Source organism: Macrotis lagotis, chromosome 8 (assembly GCF_037893015.1).
Source record: "Macrotis lagotis isolate mMagLag1 chromosome 8, bilby.v1.9.chrom.fasta, whole genome shotgun sequence".
In the NCBI taxonomy this organism is placed as follows: domain Eukaryota; kingdom Metazoa; phylum Chordata; class Mammalia; order Peramelemorphia; family Peramelidae; genus Macrotis; species Macrotis lagotis.
This window is the reverse complement of record NC_133665.1, coordinates 128200972-128218577: the sequence shown is the minus strand read 5'-3', so window position 1 is coordinate 128218577 and position 17606 is coordinate 128200972. Positions and strand designations below refer to the sequence as shown.

The window sequence follows — 17606 nt, the reverse complement described above, 5'->3', positions numbered from 1 at the left end:
TATAATAGTTTGTTATTACTATTTGAGAATTTAAAAATCTGTGTCTGAGTGTCATAAGCCATTTTTTTTTTAGGTTTTTGCAAGGCAAATGGGGTTAAGTGACTTGACCAAGGCCACACAGCTAGGTAATTATTAAGTGTCTGAGACTGGATTTGAACCCAGGTACTCCTGACTCCAGAGCTGGTGCTGTATCCACTGCGCAACCTAGCCACCCCATCATAAGCCATTTTTGAAAAAGAATCTATCAATTTAGAGTTAGAAGGTACCTTAGAAACCATTGAGTCCAACTTCCTCATTTTATGCATGAGGAAAGTGAAGCACAAAGAAGTTAATTAAATAATTTTCTCACTATCACATAGCTGGTAAATGTCTAAAATAGGACTAACTTAGGTCTTCTGACTCCTAAGTCTCATTCCTTATCCACTAAACAATGCCTCTTAATACCAACTACTGCTGTTCACACAATCAACACTACAAGCAGAGAAAATAATTTTTAAAACCTCATTATTTAATCCCAGACAACAAGAATTTCTAGAACCCCAAAGTTGGAAGGAATCTTAGATTGATCTACTGCTCTCCATGCCATATTCCCCATTCTTTCCCCTGAATATGATGAATTTCTACAACCATTGATCGTTCAGTCTCTGACCTTCAGTGATGATGAATTCACACCTATTCCATTTTAGGCTTCCTCTTTCTTATATTGAATTAGAACCTAAAACCATCCTCCCTGTAACCTTTATCCATTGGTTCTACCCACAGTGGAAAATTCTATTCCCTTTATCTACACAATCTTTTAAAAAATATTGAAGATTGAGATCATCTTCCTCCCTAAATGATCTCTTCTCATTTGCTTCCCTTTTTCCTCAACACTTTAAGAGATTGGTGATTTTTTTTTTTTGGCGTGGTTCCTCCCTGAAAGGGCTACAAATTGGAATCCTGAGTTATTGAGAATAATTCCAATGGAATTATTCTCATCTAACAGACAGGGAGACAGAAATTCAGAGACAGAGGGAAAGAAAGGCAGAGAGAGAAATAGACAGAAAGACAGAAAGATTGTACATAGTGAAAAGTTAAGATGACATTAAATGATTGTAGTTTCCTCTGATTGTATAAAGGGCTGTGACTTCAGAGTAATGAAACAGTATCTTATGTGCCTCATGGAATCACTCTTGTTGCTTTGTGTTGTAAAGTGAGGTTGGTACAGTGATACTATATTAAGTTTACTTTGAGTGGGTTTTCTGGGACTTAGTTTCTAATTTCAACTCCCTTTCTATTCCCTCTTATAGCTAAACTGAAAATGCCTTCACAGTCTTTCTAATGTAGTCCAGTGGAAAAAGTGTGGCTCTGGGGGAAGAAGAGCTGAGTTCTAATCTTAGCTTTGTTCCCTGCTGCTGTCTGTGTGATCCTAGGTATGGCACTTTGATCCCCCGCCCCCCCCCCCCCCCCCCCCCCCCCCAGCGAGGAGGAAGTTGGAGAAGTCTTTCTAGTTCTTATATTCTAGGAATTTAGTTTCTTGTTTTGTAAATATTCAATTGATTGAAGGATTGGTTGTCTTGTAGAAGAGAAGTTGATCACCCAGAAAACAACAAAGAATAGTGAATGATAAGGGTTTGACAAATGTTTGTTGATGAAATAACAGATAGATTTAGACTCATTGTCAGGAGAATTTTCTAGTTGTCTCAAGAAGTAGTGAGTTCCACATTAGTAAAAGTCTTCCAGCAGAGATTGGATGATGCATCATTTAGCAATTATATAGGAGCATCAACTTAAAGCTAGATTGGATAGTACAAAGTCCTTTATTTCAGACTCTTTTTTTTACAGTGGAGGAAACTGAGGCTTGGAAAGATGACTTAGAGTCACATACTTGAGATCCCAGATAAGAAGGTAGAGTTTGAAACAGACTCCTAGTACCCCACTGAGAATGATATGGGGAGGCAGGCGGTTCAGTGGCATTTTCTGCTAAAGACCTCTACTATCTCTTCCAACATTGAGATACTTGGATCCTGGCACTAGTGCCCCTAGTCAATCCTCATGTGCCAGATTGGGTCAGAATGAGCAATTGTCCTAGACTGGTTGCCCACAGATGCCCAGGCTCATTTAACAACTTCTCTGTCATTTTCTCATTTACTACTTCTAGATCCTAAATGTTATGACCAAAATGTCATTCTTAATTTCTCATTTGCCATCATCCATCTCCTACTCTTGTCCTTTTTGGACTCTTCTTGGCCTGTAGCACAAGTGGTTTCTTTCTACTAGTAGCCGGCTAAGGAAGAAAGAATCCTTTATGTTTTTCAGCTGCAATCTAATGAATAGTTTTAAGCACCAAACCATATTTCCAACTGTTTCCATTTCCCAAAGTCCATTCTGTTCCATCAGGCAGTCATTATAGAGCAGTGATAGATTCCCATTTCCTTGCTGAGACAGCTGGGAATTCTAGTAATCACCTACAAACTCATTGTGCATATCGTCCTTTAGTTTCTTTGGTTGGGGAGAACTCTAGGCAAAATCTGCCAGAGCTCTGAAAAGAGGAGAGAAAAATAGAAAGCAATTATGAGTGTTAGGGAATGGGATTCCTGATTTTGGAAGAAATGAAGCAGTGCCCTTTAGGCCTAAGGATTTATTATATAATATTGAATTCCCAGCCCATGGAAATTGGTTATCAGAACAAAAATACATTAAGGGCTTCTCATTTAAAGCTGGCAAAAAACTCTCTCTCTCTTTCTCTTCTCTACCCCTCCCCCCCAAATAGATATGGGATTGAACACATCTCAGGGGAAATGCTTTGACAGGGCTGTAATGTTAAATCCTTCTGACCACTGACTGGAGTGAAGAGGAAAGAAAATAAGATATTTCCCCTTTAAGAGTCCATTGAGGGGGCAGCTAGGTGGCGTAGTGGATAAAGCACCAGCCTTGGAGTCAGGAGTACCTGGGTTCAAATCCGGTCTCAGACACTTAATAATGACCTAGCTTGTGTGGCCTTGGGCAAGCCACTTAACCCCATTTGCCTTGCAAAAAAAAAACCCTAAAAAAAGGAGAGTCCATTGCGGAGACAACTTGCATTCTTTAAAACTTCTAAGAGGCAGGAATATATGCATGGGTCACAGAGGCATAGATCCCGAATCCAATGGGACCCCAGCCCAGCCCTTCCCTTCATTTGATAACTTGGAAAGGGACAACTGGGTGGCAAAGTGGATAAAGCATAGACCAGAGTTCAAATCCAGCTTCAGATACTTGATACTTAGTTGTGTGACCTTGGGCAAGTCACTTAACCTTGATTGTCTTACATCCGGGGTCATCTCCAGTCATCCTGATCCATATCTGGCCACTGGACCCAGATGGCTCTGGGGAAGAAAGAGTTGATGATTTATAGCATAGTTCCCCTTCACCTAAATTCAGTTCATATGCTTGTCATGGCACCACCTCCCTAATGTCATGGTCTTCTTTGAGAACAAAGGACAAACAAAACAACCATTTGTCACAGCAGCATCAGTAATAACTAGAAAACATTGCTCAGAATCAGCCTGATTCTTTAGCCCAGAGATTGGAGTTTGGATTAGTGTTGGGACAGCCTTCTGAAACTTTATGTGAGGGAAAGAAAATCTACCTTTCCAAAGAGAAGCAATTAAGGAGGAATTTACTCTTTTGTAAATTTGAATTCTTTCACCTGGATCTCACTGAAATGGGCAGGATACCAATGGCAGTTCACCCTTGATTTGTCTTCCTCTGCTACTCTTGTCCAAATCTTTCCATGAATTTTCCATTATTGAACTATCCAATGTGATGAGGACCTTCTTCTTGGATTCCTCGATATTACATGAATGAACTCTCCAGTTGTTATATCATTTAACCTGTCATAGTGAATAGAATAATGTACTTGGATTCAGAAATACCTGGATTCAAATCCTGCTTCTGGCACTCTCTTGTGATCATGGACAAGTCACTTTACCTGAGTCTAAAATTCTCATTTATAAAGATGGAGCTAATAATATTTTTCCATTCCTGTCTCACACTATAACCATTAAGCTCAAATGATATACAATATCCATGATGTTTTGCAAACTTTAAAGTAATATGAAATGCTAATTATTATTTCTATCATTATTCTCCCTCACTCCCAGCCCATATTCATTTTTTTTTTTTTAGGTTTTGCAAAGCAATGGGGTTAAGTGGCTTGCCCAAGGCCACATAGCTAGGTAATTATTAAGTGTCTGAGGCCAGACTTAAACTCAGGTACTCCTGACTCCAGGGCCGGTGCTCTATCCACTGCACCACCCAGCTGCTCCTGCCCATATTCTTTCCAATGATATATCTCTCTGGAGTTATTTTTTATACTCCTTTTTGCTCTGTTAGTTGTTGGTAATAATAGAGGCTGCTAGTGCCTATTTTGTCCCTTCCTAAGAAAGGCAGGATAGGCATAAACTATATTTTGAATATAGAATTGGAACCCAGCCATCAGATTAATTCTAATAGTGAAAGGTTTCTTGTAAGGAGATTCAAATGCTTTGCCACACTTCATTTATTTTCACAGTTTCCTCAAGGTTAATGCTAAGCCTCCCCTACACTTTTTTTAAACAAATGGATATAAACTAAGACTTGCATTCAAATCCTTGTTCTGTGGTTGTTTGGTTATTTCAGTCATACCCTATTCTTTGTGACCCCATTTGGGATTTTCTTGGCAAATATACTACAGCACTTTGGTATTTCTTCTCCAGCTCATTTTACAGGTAAGGAAATTGAGGGAAAGTGGGTAAAGTGACTTGAAAGTTAGTGTCTAAGGCCAGATTTGAACTCAGGAAGGTGAATCTTCATAACTCTAGGCTTGGTGTCCTCTTCACTATGCCACCTAGCTGCCCCTCCTGGCTCTGTTATTTATTATCTCTGTTTCTGTATGAGTCATTTTCTTGGACTATTCTTTTCTTTTATGTAAAATGAGGTTTTTGGACCAATGGATTTTTCAGATTCTTTCTAGATCTAAAAATCCTATGACCTAAACTGCATTGTTAATTACTAAGCCAGTGTAATTCTATATGGTCCTGTGTGTCTATTCTTCCATGATATATCATATGAAAACAGTTTGTAAGTACCTATAGACATCTTAGCCCCATCTGTCCCCAAATACTTCCCGTTAGTCTTATAGATTATAAGCCTGGAAACAATTTAAAGCCATCTAATCCAACTGCCTCCTTTTACAGATGAAAGAACTGAAGACCAAAGTGTATAAATAATTAGCCCAAAGTCACACAGATAGTGGAGAAGCCAGGTGGCACCGAGTGCCAGACCTAGAGTAAGGAAGTTTCATCATCCTGAGCTCAAGTCTGACCTCAGAGACTTACTAGCTGTGTAAACCTGGACAAGTCACTCACCCTGTTTACCTCAGTTTCTAAATCTGTAAAAATGAATTGCAGAAAGAAATGGCAAACCACTCCAGTATTCTGCCAAGAAAACCCTAAATGGGGTTATAAAGAATCAGACATGACTGAAATGAAACAACAGCAAATAGGGAGTAAGTGGAAGAACCAGATTCAGGTCCATTTCCTCTGATTTAGCATTCAGTATTCTTTCCAGTTATGATGCAATTTGATGATAATGTCTTAATGCGATTGACAGTGTTATGTACACATGCAAATACCATTTTGAAGCCAATGAGCAGATACAGTTGCCTCATTAAGAAACCATCAGCCAGACTCACACAGATCAGCTCATTCCTCTTCCCAGATGTGTTTTCCATGTGCATATCACTATGTAGACTTCTCCTATAATTGAACAATACCCATGGGTCATGAGATGAAAGGCAGGTTAATATTTGCAGAGCATTTGCAGAGCTTCACGGGCAAAGTTTTGACAGTATGGGAGTAATTTTTAAAAAGTTCTTTGAAGAGAGAAGGCACTAAATGGGCAATAACATCATAACGATGCTGTTTCTCATCCAACTCTAAAAATGGCATCTGTTTTTTATTTTCAGACATCATTGTATCTAGTAAGCCCTAAAAAACAATCTCCCCTAATGCCTTTTTTTTCCCTGTTGGAATGGATGAAATTATATTGCTATTATTTTTTCCCATAGTTGTCAATCTAGTTTCCTAACAATGTCGGGGTCAAATGAGTTAGACTTAACTCATGCATTGTCAGTTATACTAGCTAAACATGATTTTAGGTTTATTAGTATGTTAATATGGAAGCAACTTTAGACATCAATCATCAAGTCCAATCCATTTTAGAAATGAGCTACTGAGGTCTGGAGAGAAGTGACTTGCCCAAGGCCACATAGCCATTAAGTGGAAGAGCTTAAAGGCAAGTCCAGGTCTTCAGACTTCTAATACAGTGGGTTTTTGTTTTGTTTTTTTCTATACCATATTTATGTGAAGCTTCCTTATTTTAATCCTCAAGAGGGACAAGATAAAATCATGGGACTAGAGTTAGAAAGAACCCTACAGAGAATATTGTGTCCTTATAGATATTATAGTACAGTGATTTTTCGAAGCAGAAGGTCTGGATTCAAATTTCAGTTGTTTTTTTTTAAACTTTTTATCCATTTGACCTTGAGAAAAACATTTCATATCATTTAGAAAAGATGTGTTTATTTACTAATAAAAGGACAGGGCTAGGTGATTACTGAGCCTCTCCCCATTGGATCTTTGGGATGGTAGAGTATCATGGCAGACTGGAGTAACTCCCCTAGTTAGGGCTAGAAGACTTGGGAACAAATTTTTGTTCTTCCACTTTACAAACTGCAACCTCAGACAAGTTATTTAAGTTGTTTTTTTTATGTTAACTTGGTTTTCTCATCTGAAAAAATGAGACTAATAATTCCTATTCAGAGAAACTTTCAGAGACATTTGAAGGTCAAGAAAAACAATGGATATAAAAACTTGCAGTAATCACATACCAGCACAGAAGTACCAGCCTTCAGGCACCCATGTAGCCTTGCTCACACAAGTAATTATTCATGTTCAGCACCCTGGTTGACAGATGAGGAAACAGATGTTTAGAGAGGAAATGATTTACATAAGGTCACACTGCTAGAAAGCAGTAGGACCTGTGGAAGGCTCCAGGTTTCCTAATGCCTGGTGCTTTTGTCTTTTGATTACCACTAAGTTCAGAGAGGAGAGCCAGAGAGAGGAGAGTGATTCAAGATTCTCGTGATGTTGCAGAGGGAGGTTTAAGCTTGGACAGGCTTAGGAGTCTTCTGTGTTTGACTAAGTAGTCTTGATCTAGAGTTGTTTTATTAGCAAACTCTACCCTTTGACTATCTCACTTGCTCCAAATGTAAGTTCTCAAGGCTTGAGGTCCTAGCTGAGAGCCAAAGAAGGCTTCTGGGTGGTCCACTTTTGATCAAGCCCTTTTTGAAACCCTCCACGTTCCATGAATCCTATGCAATCCTATATCATCATTTACTATTGACAAGGACATCGACAATTTACATTAATCCTTCAGTTTTCTCTTCCTTCTTAGTCTAGACTAAGGGACTTATTCAGGACTCTAGAGGAATTATTTTGTTGCTTTAGAACATTTTTTCTTTCCTCATAATGATCCTAGATGTAGAGTTTGACATAGCTGTTTCTATTGATACAGAGTGTTACATTGGGTAAAAAGGCTAAGAATGAGGACAAGACTTGCAGCTTTGTGTGTGTGTGACAGACAGATAGATGATAGATGATGAGAGAGAGAGAGAGAGAGAGAGAGAGAGAGAGAGAGAGAGAGAGAGAGCGAGAGAGCAAGTTATGGAATGGAAAAGAAAAAAATTTACTAAGTGCTTTCTCTGAATGATATATTAAGAGCTCAAGATCCAAATAGCAAATCCAGAGTCCTGCTCCCCAGGAGTCACATTCTAAGAGGGGGAGAGGACACATTAAGCAAGAAGGGTTCATGTTTATACTCAGTTCTTGGCAGATGGCAAAGCCAGGGAGGACTTGGTCAGGGAAATCAGCAGGGCAGATGGCAAGACCCAGAGGAGCATGGGGAATGATGATAGGGCAGATGAGCCCCCAACCAAGAGGATAATGGATTGTAAGTGGGTTCTTTATCCTTAGTTTTTAGATGAGGAGATTGAAGGAGAGAGGCTAAGGGGCTGCTCGTGGACACATGGGCACAAAGTGTTGGAACCATGCTTTCCATTCAAGTTTTCCATTGTGTTATACTACCTCTCAGATTAATCTGATCAATTCTCACGTGTTCATCAAGTAATTGAAAAGAAACTAGAAAGAGGGGTGGCTAGGTGGCGTAGTGGATAAAGCACCAGCCTTGTAGTCAGGCGTACCTGGGTTCAAATCCAGTCTCAGACACTTAATAATTACCTAGCTGTGTGGCCTTGGGCAAGCCACTTAACCCCATTTGCCTTGCAAAAACCTAAAAAAAAAAAAAGAAAGAAACTAGAAAGAAATTAATTTAATTCAGTCTTCTCATTTTACAGAGGAGGAAACTAAGATTCAGGGAAGAGAAATGACTTTCCTAAGGTTACACATGACAGAGGATCCAAGTATCTTAGTTCCAAATCTCTTTCTAATCCACTGGTGGACATAGGATTGTTCTAATAATTATATCATTTTGCACAACAGTCTTTAGGGAATGGGAATGCTCTTGTTTCACAAACAGAGTCACATTCAAGTTGTAGTTACTGGTCTTATCTCAATGCTCCCCCCCCCCCCATTTAGCTGCTATTTCTTACACATAGCAGGTGTCACTTAAGTATTTGCTGAATTGAATAAAATTTAATTAACAGTCCAGAGGGAGTTTAAAAGTGTGATACAGTAAGCACAAGGTACTGACAGTATCCAACTTAATGACTTCATTTGTATGTTGATAGATTCTTCTTCAGGGAAAATGAATTTTGAGTTCTCAGAGAATAAATGGGGGTTAGCCCACAAAAGTCAATTTAACCAATGATGTAGCTGAACAAATATAACTCTTGACCAGATGTAAACAATGTTAAAGAAGGGACTTTGATTTCATTTAGTTCAATGTTTTCAACATTTTTTTTTCACATTATCTTCTCCATTCAATTGTAAACTCCTTGAAAGTGGGAACTGCCCTTTTGGATCTGACACATAGGTGCTTAATAAATTTTTATTGACAGACAGACTTTAATTTTCTGGTTGGAGAAATTGAGGCTCAGTGACAGAAGTGATTTGTCCCAAGATAACCCATGAAATTAGGCCTTAGGCCAACTGTCTCTTAGTTCATTGGTCTTTATCCTATAACACACTGCCTCAGTCTACTCCAGTATTTTTAGGGAAAAAAATAAACAAGAAAAATGCTATCCTCACTTGATTCTTAGTCCTACTACTTCCACCTTCCCCTTATTTGAAAGAGCAAGAAGAAAGTTCTAAAAGAAGCTTCTCTTAGTAAAATGTTTTATTCTGCACTAACACTGGTGGTTGGATTGAGAGGAAGAAAAATAATTGGTACCTACTCAATTTGTAGATGTGGCATTTTTCTTCCCTCTCAATTTATTTTAACCTTCCTCCTGTTTCCTTGGGCTAGAAGTCTAGTGGTTTTGCTTCTTAATGTACCTCCAACCTAGCTGAGAAAAATCACTGAAATGAGGTCACAGCTGTTGACTTGTTCTTTCACTGAAATAAATAAATGCTGTTTATGTTCCAAACCTGAAACTTGAAAAGAAAGTACTAAATTTAAAAGCACCGTCTATATCATCTTCAACCGTAGCTAGGAACTTAGTCGTAGTCTTCCTGCAGACATTCCCTCAAGATGGCATTTTCTAAGAATTAAGGAGAAGTTGAAAGGGATATCATAGAATGCTAGATTCCAGTTATCTTTGCAACATGTTTTACTACTATTTTTATTTAAATTAGAGGAGAGAATTTCAACAATTAATGAAAATTCCCAAGGTGGGAAACAGTGGAATTCAGAAGTTCTTACCTCATTCCTTCAACTCTAGACTTTTTTTTGAGTTAAAATGCCATAGGGGGTGGGGAGGCGAGGCAGGAGTTTCAAGGAAGAGGGAATAGTTCCCTGATTCTGAGAGCAGAAAAATATTAAGGTGTTCTTTATTATGAAAAAAATGTCAAAATTGACATAATACTAAGAAAACAACCTGAAGGTAAATCAAGAGTGTTAGCTAAAATAATAAAAATTCTATCAATACTGATAATCTTGATCATTGGCATTTCTGAAGCACTTGAAGATTTCCAAAACACTTTCCAGATGTTTTCTGATTTGATTCCCACAATTTTGGGAGGTAGTTGCTATTATTAATCTCTGTTTTACAAATGAAGCTTTCTATACTACGAATCTTAAGAAATTCAGGGTACACAGTTGATAAGGCAGAGAGGTTAAAGGAGGTATTATGTTGATGGCTGCAAACCTGAAGGATCATTACTGAATCTGGGCCACCTTATTTCCTGCAAGTTTTAAACATGAGAATCAGATGAAAAGTAACATTTTTGGTAGCAAAGTGTGGATTATCATGATTATAAGGTTTTTGATTTAACTTCATATTGTCAACATTTAAATTCCAATTTCATCCATCTTCCAACTACTATCAAAAGACTAATTGAGAATTCTGTAGTAATTTGATTCACTTAAATTGAACAAACATGTATTGCGTGCATAACAAGAAGAAGCTTGATGTAAAGGAGGATTGGGAATAGGCTTTGGAATCGAGAAGTCTTGGCCATAAGTCCCAGCCTCCAAGACACACTGGCAATGTGGCCTTTCATAAGTTGATTAATTGAGCTGATAAATAGACAGACATTCCTCTAAGTCTAAATTACCTAGTAGGTGGGGGCAGCTAAGTGGTGCAGTGGATAGAGCACAGGCCCTGAAGTCAGGAGGACTTGAGTTCAAATGTGACCTCAGACACTTAGTAATTACCCAGCTGTGTGACTTAGGGCAAGTCACTTCACCCCATTGTCTTGCAAAAACAAACAAAAAGAATTACCTAGTAGGTGCTAGATTACATTGGTAGAGAAATTTCCTCCACCTGGAAGTCTCTGCCTAATAAAATCACAGATCTGAATAAAAGAGAAATAAAGTACCTAATACTAATATTGTGAATGAGATTCAGTGGTTAAATAAAACAGTCCTGCATGCCATGAAATTTAAGGGGAGGCTCTGTCACAATCTACTGAAATTCTCTCTTTCATGTCATCTTGCACCCTATGCATCAGTATCCAAAGTATTATTCTGTAGTAAATAAATTCAGTCAGATGCCCTTAATAAATGTATACTTAATTTAGGTGTGAGGAAAGAAACTTCTGGATTAATGGTGCCCCCCCCACTCCCTGCTAAAATAAATGTTTGTCTTTCATTTTTTTGAAGAAGATCATGACATCAGGGAGGTGATGCATGACAAGCACATAAATTGGATTTGAGTGGGGAGGGGGGCTGTAATAAATCACCAGTTTCACTTTCTCCTCCAGAGCCATCTGGGTTCAAAGGCCAGATATGAATCAGGACAACTGGAAATGGTCCATTGGATGTGAAGCAATCAGGGTTAAGTGACTTGCCCAAGATTTCACAGCTAGAAAGTCAGGTATTTGAAATTGGATTTGAACTCTGTCCTCTTGACTCTAAAGGCCAGTGTTCTATCCACTGAGCCACCTGGCTACCCTAGACAACTTGGTAACTGGGGGGTTCAGGTCTTCTACAGTAGTCAATGGTAACTGTTCTGTACAGAGCTATAGTCAGCCTGGATCTTTGCCAGGTTGCCATACATGTTTTTGGTCACAGTCCAAATTTTGGATGCATAGTTGCTACTCAGACCCTGCTATTAAATCTACTTTGAGCAATGACTATGGTGAAGAAGGAGGGAAGAGGGAAAGGGGTAGTTTCAAGCAAGAAATCGAGTTGAGACAGGATGGACTTTGGATATAGTGGTGACAGTAACCTTCAAGTCTTTGAAGAGGCAGGGGATTGGAAGGGATGGGTGGGAGACCATTTGTGGTTAAAGGATATGTGTAATTCAGATATCCTTAAGTCAGAGATTCCTTGAGATATATAACAAGGTGGGGTACACATGTTGAACTGTGCAGAGGTTGGGGTATCCATCATCAATCCCTACAGGACTGTGGGGACACATTCCCAAAATGTGTGCACTAGAGATCAACCTGAAAAGCAACTCTGCTTTGCTAGGGGATGGCTCTGGGTCCCTCCTTTGTTACCGATGCCTCATCATATGTTTTTCAACCTCCTTGTATTCCCTGAATTTCTTAAGACTCATGCTATAAATCCACACCCATAGTGAATATTTGTCAATCTGCCAAAGCTGATTTAGAGCTAAGAAAATGTCAGTCCTAGGGCATTCTGACACATTGTCGAAATGTCTTTGCTCTGGAAGATCATTTGGCCCACAGGGACAGTGTTAGAATAAATGAGGGGGCCTGCCATAGAACCAATGCTCGGCCCTCCTCGGGAGCAGGCATTCCTTACACCTAAGGCGTTATTGCTGTGCTGTCAGACATTGCAGAAAACATGTCAGAAATGAGAATACACAGGTGCCTACCTCCATGAAAGCCTAGATTGGTAAGATCTCTGGGGTTTAAATTAGGCACAGTTTGTCCACAAGTTTGAGCTCCCTCTTTGCCTCAGTTCAGTTATAGTTACTCTCAAGAAATGTGGCTGGGGGCAGCTAGGTGGTGAGGTGGACAGAGCACTGGTCCTGAAGTCAGGAGCACGTGAGTTCAAATCCAGCCTCAGACACTTAATAATTACCTGCCTGTGTGGCCTTGGGCAAGCCACTTTGTACCCCATTGCCTTGCAAAAACCTAAAACAAAAAAAAGAATATGTCTGGGTCCATGTGTATGAAAATTCAATGATTTACTGAATAAGCATTTATTATGATCTAACTATGTAAGATTATGTGTCCATGTTAACATAATCCTAAATTTAGAGGTGGAAGGGTCATCTTGGGGGCCACCTGGACTGGCTTCCCACATTTTGCAAGTGAAAAAACTGAAGTCCAAGGGACTTAAATGACTTTCTTAAACTCACATACACTAACCTAAGTCCTATGACTCTAGATCCAATCATTTTTCAACTGTACCCCAAATGGGGTTGGACATGACCAAAATGACTCAACAACAAAAATGAGAGGATAAGAGTAGATGGCCTGTAAGTCTATGATCCTTTGACATTTCTTAATGATAAAAGTTTTAGAACTATAAAGGAATTTTAGAGACCATCTAATACAGCTCCTTCAATCCACAGAAACTGAGATCTAAACACATTTCATAGTTATATTGCTAGTTCGGGGTACAGGTAGGAGAAGAACCCAGTTTCAAGCCTGGAGCTCTTTCCACCATATCACTTTGTCCCTCAAGGAAGGAAAGAACACAGACATTTCCTACTTTCCTAACCTCAGTTCTGTGTGTAGGTAAAGGTAAAAAGGTAGAGTGTTCCATTTTCCCTTCTTGGGCCCAGGGAATATCTATGCATGGGAAGCACCATTTCCCCAGTTCATCCTCATCTCATTTTCTCATCCTGGAGAAAAATGAGCTCTCTAGCAAGGGAAGGAAAGTTAATTAAGGAGTCCTTTACTCATGAGACTGATCTCTTCTCAGTCTTGCCAAAGATGTTCATTGGATAGTTTCACTCTAAACCAAAGTCAATTTAGATGTCTTGTTACCTCCTTCTTTGGGCAAGTTAGCTAATTAAAGGATTGTGATGGTTTGTAAATCCATCCTCCTAAAGAATGTTGCCAGATAAGTGAGAATTCGGTTCCTCAATTTACAATCATCACACTTGTTTTTGGAGATGAGAGCTCTCAAAAAGCAATTACATGCATATAGTGTGGGAAGGAGCCAGGAACATAGGGTGTCTTCAGTTTTCAGTTTAAATCAATAAGCAATTGGTTAAGTGTTAAACATGGATTAGACCCAGTGCAATGACTTAAATGAAACAATCTCTGCCCTCAAAGAATTTATATTCTAATAGGAGACCAATATTTATGCAGATACAAATGGGAGGAGTTCCCAGTTATCCAATGATTCAAGTAATTGGTACCAGAAAAAGATGAACTTAAGTGAATTTTCTCAAAATGAGAATCAACTTTTCATAGTAAATAGCATTTTTTAAAAAAAAAAGTTAATTTGGAATTCATCTTGAAATATGAAATGAAAAATTATGAAAATAAGTTTATTTTATCTTATATTTAGCAAAATCAAGGTTATAATCTAAACTATGCTCTAATCCTTAGAATGAACCAAGTGTTAATTGGGGGGGGTTGTCATAATTTTTCCAGCAAAATTGTATAGTAGCACAATAAACCATCCTTAATTATGACTTGTAAAGATTGCTATTTTTGGCAAAAAATATATTCCAGGGTTTATCAGTTTTCCCAAGTATTTTTCTTAATTCTTTGATATGCAAATTATTCTCTTTTGAAGTATAATCAGCCAATTAGAAAGTAAGGGAGTAATGGGAGATTGGCTGGAATAGACATTCATGCTTAGGGAAAAGAATGCTTGAATGGGGACTAATTTTCTAAGTGGTCAATTCATTATTAAATATTTTTCATATTTTGCTTCCCAAGACTTCTAGGGAGTAGTTTGAAGTAGTGGGTGGAAAGCTCTGACCTCTGAGCCAGGAAGAGTGGGTTCAAGTTCACCCAAACCACCTTTAGGCTCTGGATCCTGAGATAGTCATTTAAGCCTCAGAGCCCCTGGTTCAATCAGATTTTGATGTGTATTGGAAGAAAGAGTTTTCTTTACAGGTTTAGACCAACATAAAATACAAATTCACAAGTATGGGATGACCTGAATAATGGATATTTTGATAATAAGGACCCCTATGAATGTAAAATACATATGATATATATATATATGTAAAATACATATGAAATATATGTGAATATAAAATACATATGATATATACATATATTAAGCAATGTTGGGGTATGAGACATTCATTACTGAGGTGATCAGGAAAAGAAAATGGGAAGTGTGTTGTATGAGCTGAGTCTTAAAGGAAACCAGTGATGCTAACAGATGGAGAGGAAGAAGAAATGCATTCCAAGTTTGTTTTAAAGGACATAGATAGGGGTTGGAATGTCAATGTGAGAGATTGGAGTATAAAGGTCAACAAGGGGCGTCATGTGCAACAAACAAGGATGACATGGGAGGGAAAAAAAACACTATACCAAGAGATCTGAATTCTGGTCCTGGCTTTGCCCTTAACTAATTGTGTGGCTTTGCACAGATTCCTGATCCTCCTTGGACCTCAGTTTCCTTTTTAATGAACCTTTCCGCTCAGACACTTTTGACCCTTTGGGGAAGGCTAAGGTCATAAGGTGAGAGTGCTAAGGGATCTTAGACATTATCTCGATTCCATCCCACTCATCTTACAAATGAAGAAATTGTGGCCCAGGGAAGTTAAATCGGATTACACAGCTAGTTAATAGCAGAGAGAGAGGGTTTTTAGCCTGTCCTGAGATTCCATATCCAACAGTTTGTCCATTTGAGGAATGCTTATATCATTTTTTTTCTTTTCTTTCAGGATCCCAGCAACCAGGCATGCCATATTATACTGATCCTGGAGGAGCTGTGATGAACCCAATGGCAATGGCTTTTCACGTCCAGCCCAATTCACCCCAGGGCACCCCAGTTTATCCACCCCCACCTTCCTACTGCAATACACCGCCTCCCCCCTATGAACAAGTGGTGAAGGCCTCCAAGTAGTCGTGATGGAAGGTCAGGTGATTTGATGCTGTAGGATGAAGGCACCATGGGGTTGTCCCAGGGAGCTGAGGGGAGGGGCCTCGGCATTTCTGAGATACTTGTCCTTCTACTCTCCCTGTCCCCATCAATGTTAGTCACAAGGAATGATCTTCTGGGCTGCCTGTGGGTCCATTTTCCTTTGATGTCTTCAAAGCAAGCACAATGCCCCTTCCGAGGGTTTTATGGAGACCTCTTTTAAAGTCATATTGTGTGTGTGTTCGTGTTTTCTTTTATTTATTGTTTCTGTTTTTTTCCTCAGTCTGTTGAGGCACTGGGGCTGAGTGTGGTGGTAGCGTGGAGGTCTGTCAGAGCCCTTGAGGTAGCACCACTCAGTGGTCTTGGATAGACCACACAGACCTAAAGGGAAAGATAGTCTAAACATAACTCCATGGGAAGTCCTGGAAGAGAACAGATCTTTCTTTTCTGGTTTTAAGGACAGTGAGGGAACAGTTAAAAAGATGGGGCCTTGCATTTTCATGACAAGTTTAGTTCTGATGGACAGAAAGGTCCCCTGGCCTCAGGATCACTCAGGCCCCACTCAGCTCAATATCTGACCCATCCACTGGTGGAGAGACAGTGGCTCTCACTTTAGTGATTCTCCATTTCTTGCATTGATATCCAAGGTGATCATACTTCTTTCTTATGAGGGAAGAGAAGAATGCCCATCTTAAGAAGCCTTTACATCACTTCACCAGCTACATTAATGCCACAAACATTTCATTCTAGACATAAAAAGAGACTAAAGAGTTAGTAGGTCATACTTCATGTAGGGAAAAGATAAGAACAGAGTGAATAACTCATAGCCCGAGGTTCTCCAGAAATCACTATGGGATTTGAGAATTCCTGGAAAAACTCTCTATGACCCTCAGCCACAGTAATGTGTTTTTTATGCTAGTGTCTTTGGGGAAAAACAGCTTCCCTTCACCTAGGGCATAAGGAGAACTTTCACAAGTGATGATGACAGTGATGACCCTCTAGCTCTTTAGTAAGAACTGAAGGAGAGTGAGCCATTTCCAGACTAATATTGTGAAGGTTTTCCATGTTTCCTGCCAACCATCCCACACCTCCCTGTGCTTAAAGCTCCGCCCCCCTCTTTCCTTCTTGGAAACACAGTGCTGTTCTCTGATAGATCTCTGGGTAGAAGCTGATTAACAGCTGCTAAATGATCACTTTTGGGTTCAGAGATATTTAGTAAAGGGTGTATTCTCTTAATGGAGAAAATGACCCCCTAATGGTTTTTTTAAAATAATTTTTGATAGCATTTGTTTTTATATCACCTGCATTTCTCAATGAATCACCCCTCCTCACAAGAGCTACTCTTTATAACGAAGAATAGAAGGAAAACTCACCAACATATTGAAAAAAAAAGTCTGTTTTTATATATAATGTTCCTCACTCATAATCTCCCACCTCTGCAAAGAAGTCGGTCCCATAGTGTTTTATATGTCTTTTGAAAGCAAATAATCAATTTTCATAAGGTTGGGACATTCCCTGAGAAAACTCCCTTCCTCATCTTGTCATTGCCAAGCCTGAGTAAACCCTAACTGAGGATAAAACATTTCTGTTTATTATGTTAATTCTCCCATCTCACAAACATAAAACCACCAACTCTGGTGCCCAAAGATGGACAATCAATCAACCATTCAAGTCTTAGAGATCTAAGTCTTAGAGATAGTTGTCTTGGTGACAACTTTTATTTAGCTCAGAGGCAAGGACTTCATAGGAATCTCAAACTTAGTCCCTGGAGTCCCTAAATGGAGGGGTTCCTAACAAGGGAAAGAGATGAGGATCCTAAGATTACAGGTGGATTTCTTTTTTTTTTTTTTTTTGGTAGTTTTTTTTTTTTTGCAAGGCAAATGGGGCTAAGTGGTTTGCCCAAGGCCACACAGCTAGGCAATTACTAGTGTCTGAGACCAGATCTGAACCCAGGT

At 39.1% G+C, this 17606-nt stretch overlaps 1 protein-coding gene across 2 annotated transcripts in view; it reads left to right on the top strand.

The window, feature by feature from the left end:
- VOPP1 (VOPP1 WW domain binding protein) overlaps nucleotides 1–15888 on the top strand; it is a 200747-nt gene extending 184859 nt beyond the window's left edge. For both annotated transcript variants that reach the window (XM_074198319.1, XM_074198320.1), the window contains one exon: nucleotides 15455–15888. In XM_074198319.1, coding sequence (XP_074054420.1) covers nucleotides 15455–15636 — 182 coding nt within the window. In that variant the 3' untranslated portion in view covers nucleotides 15637–15888. The remainder of the gene's footprint in view (nucleotides 1–15454) is intronic.
- Nucleotides 15889–17606: the final 1718 nt, after the last annotated feature.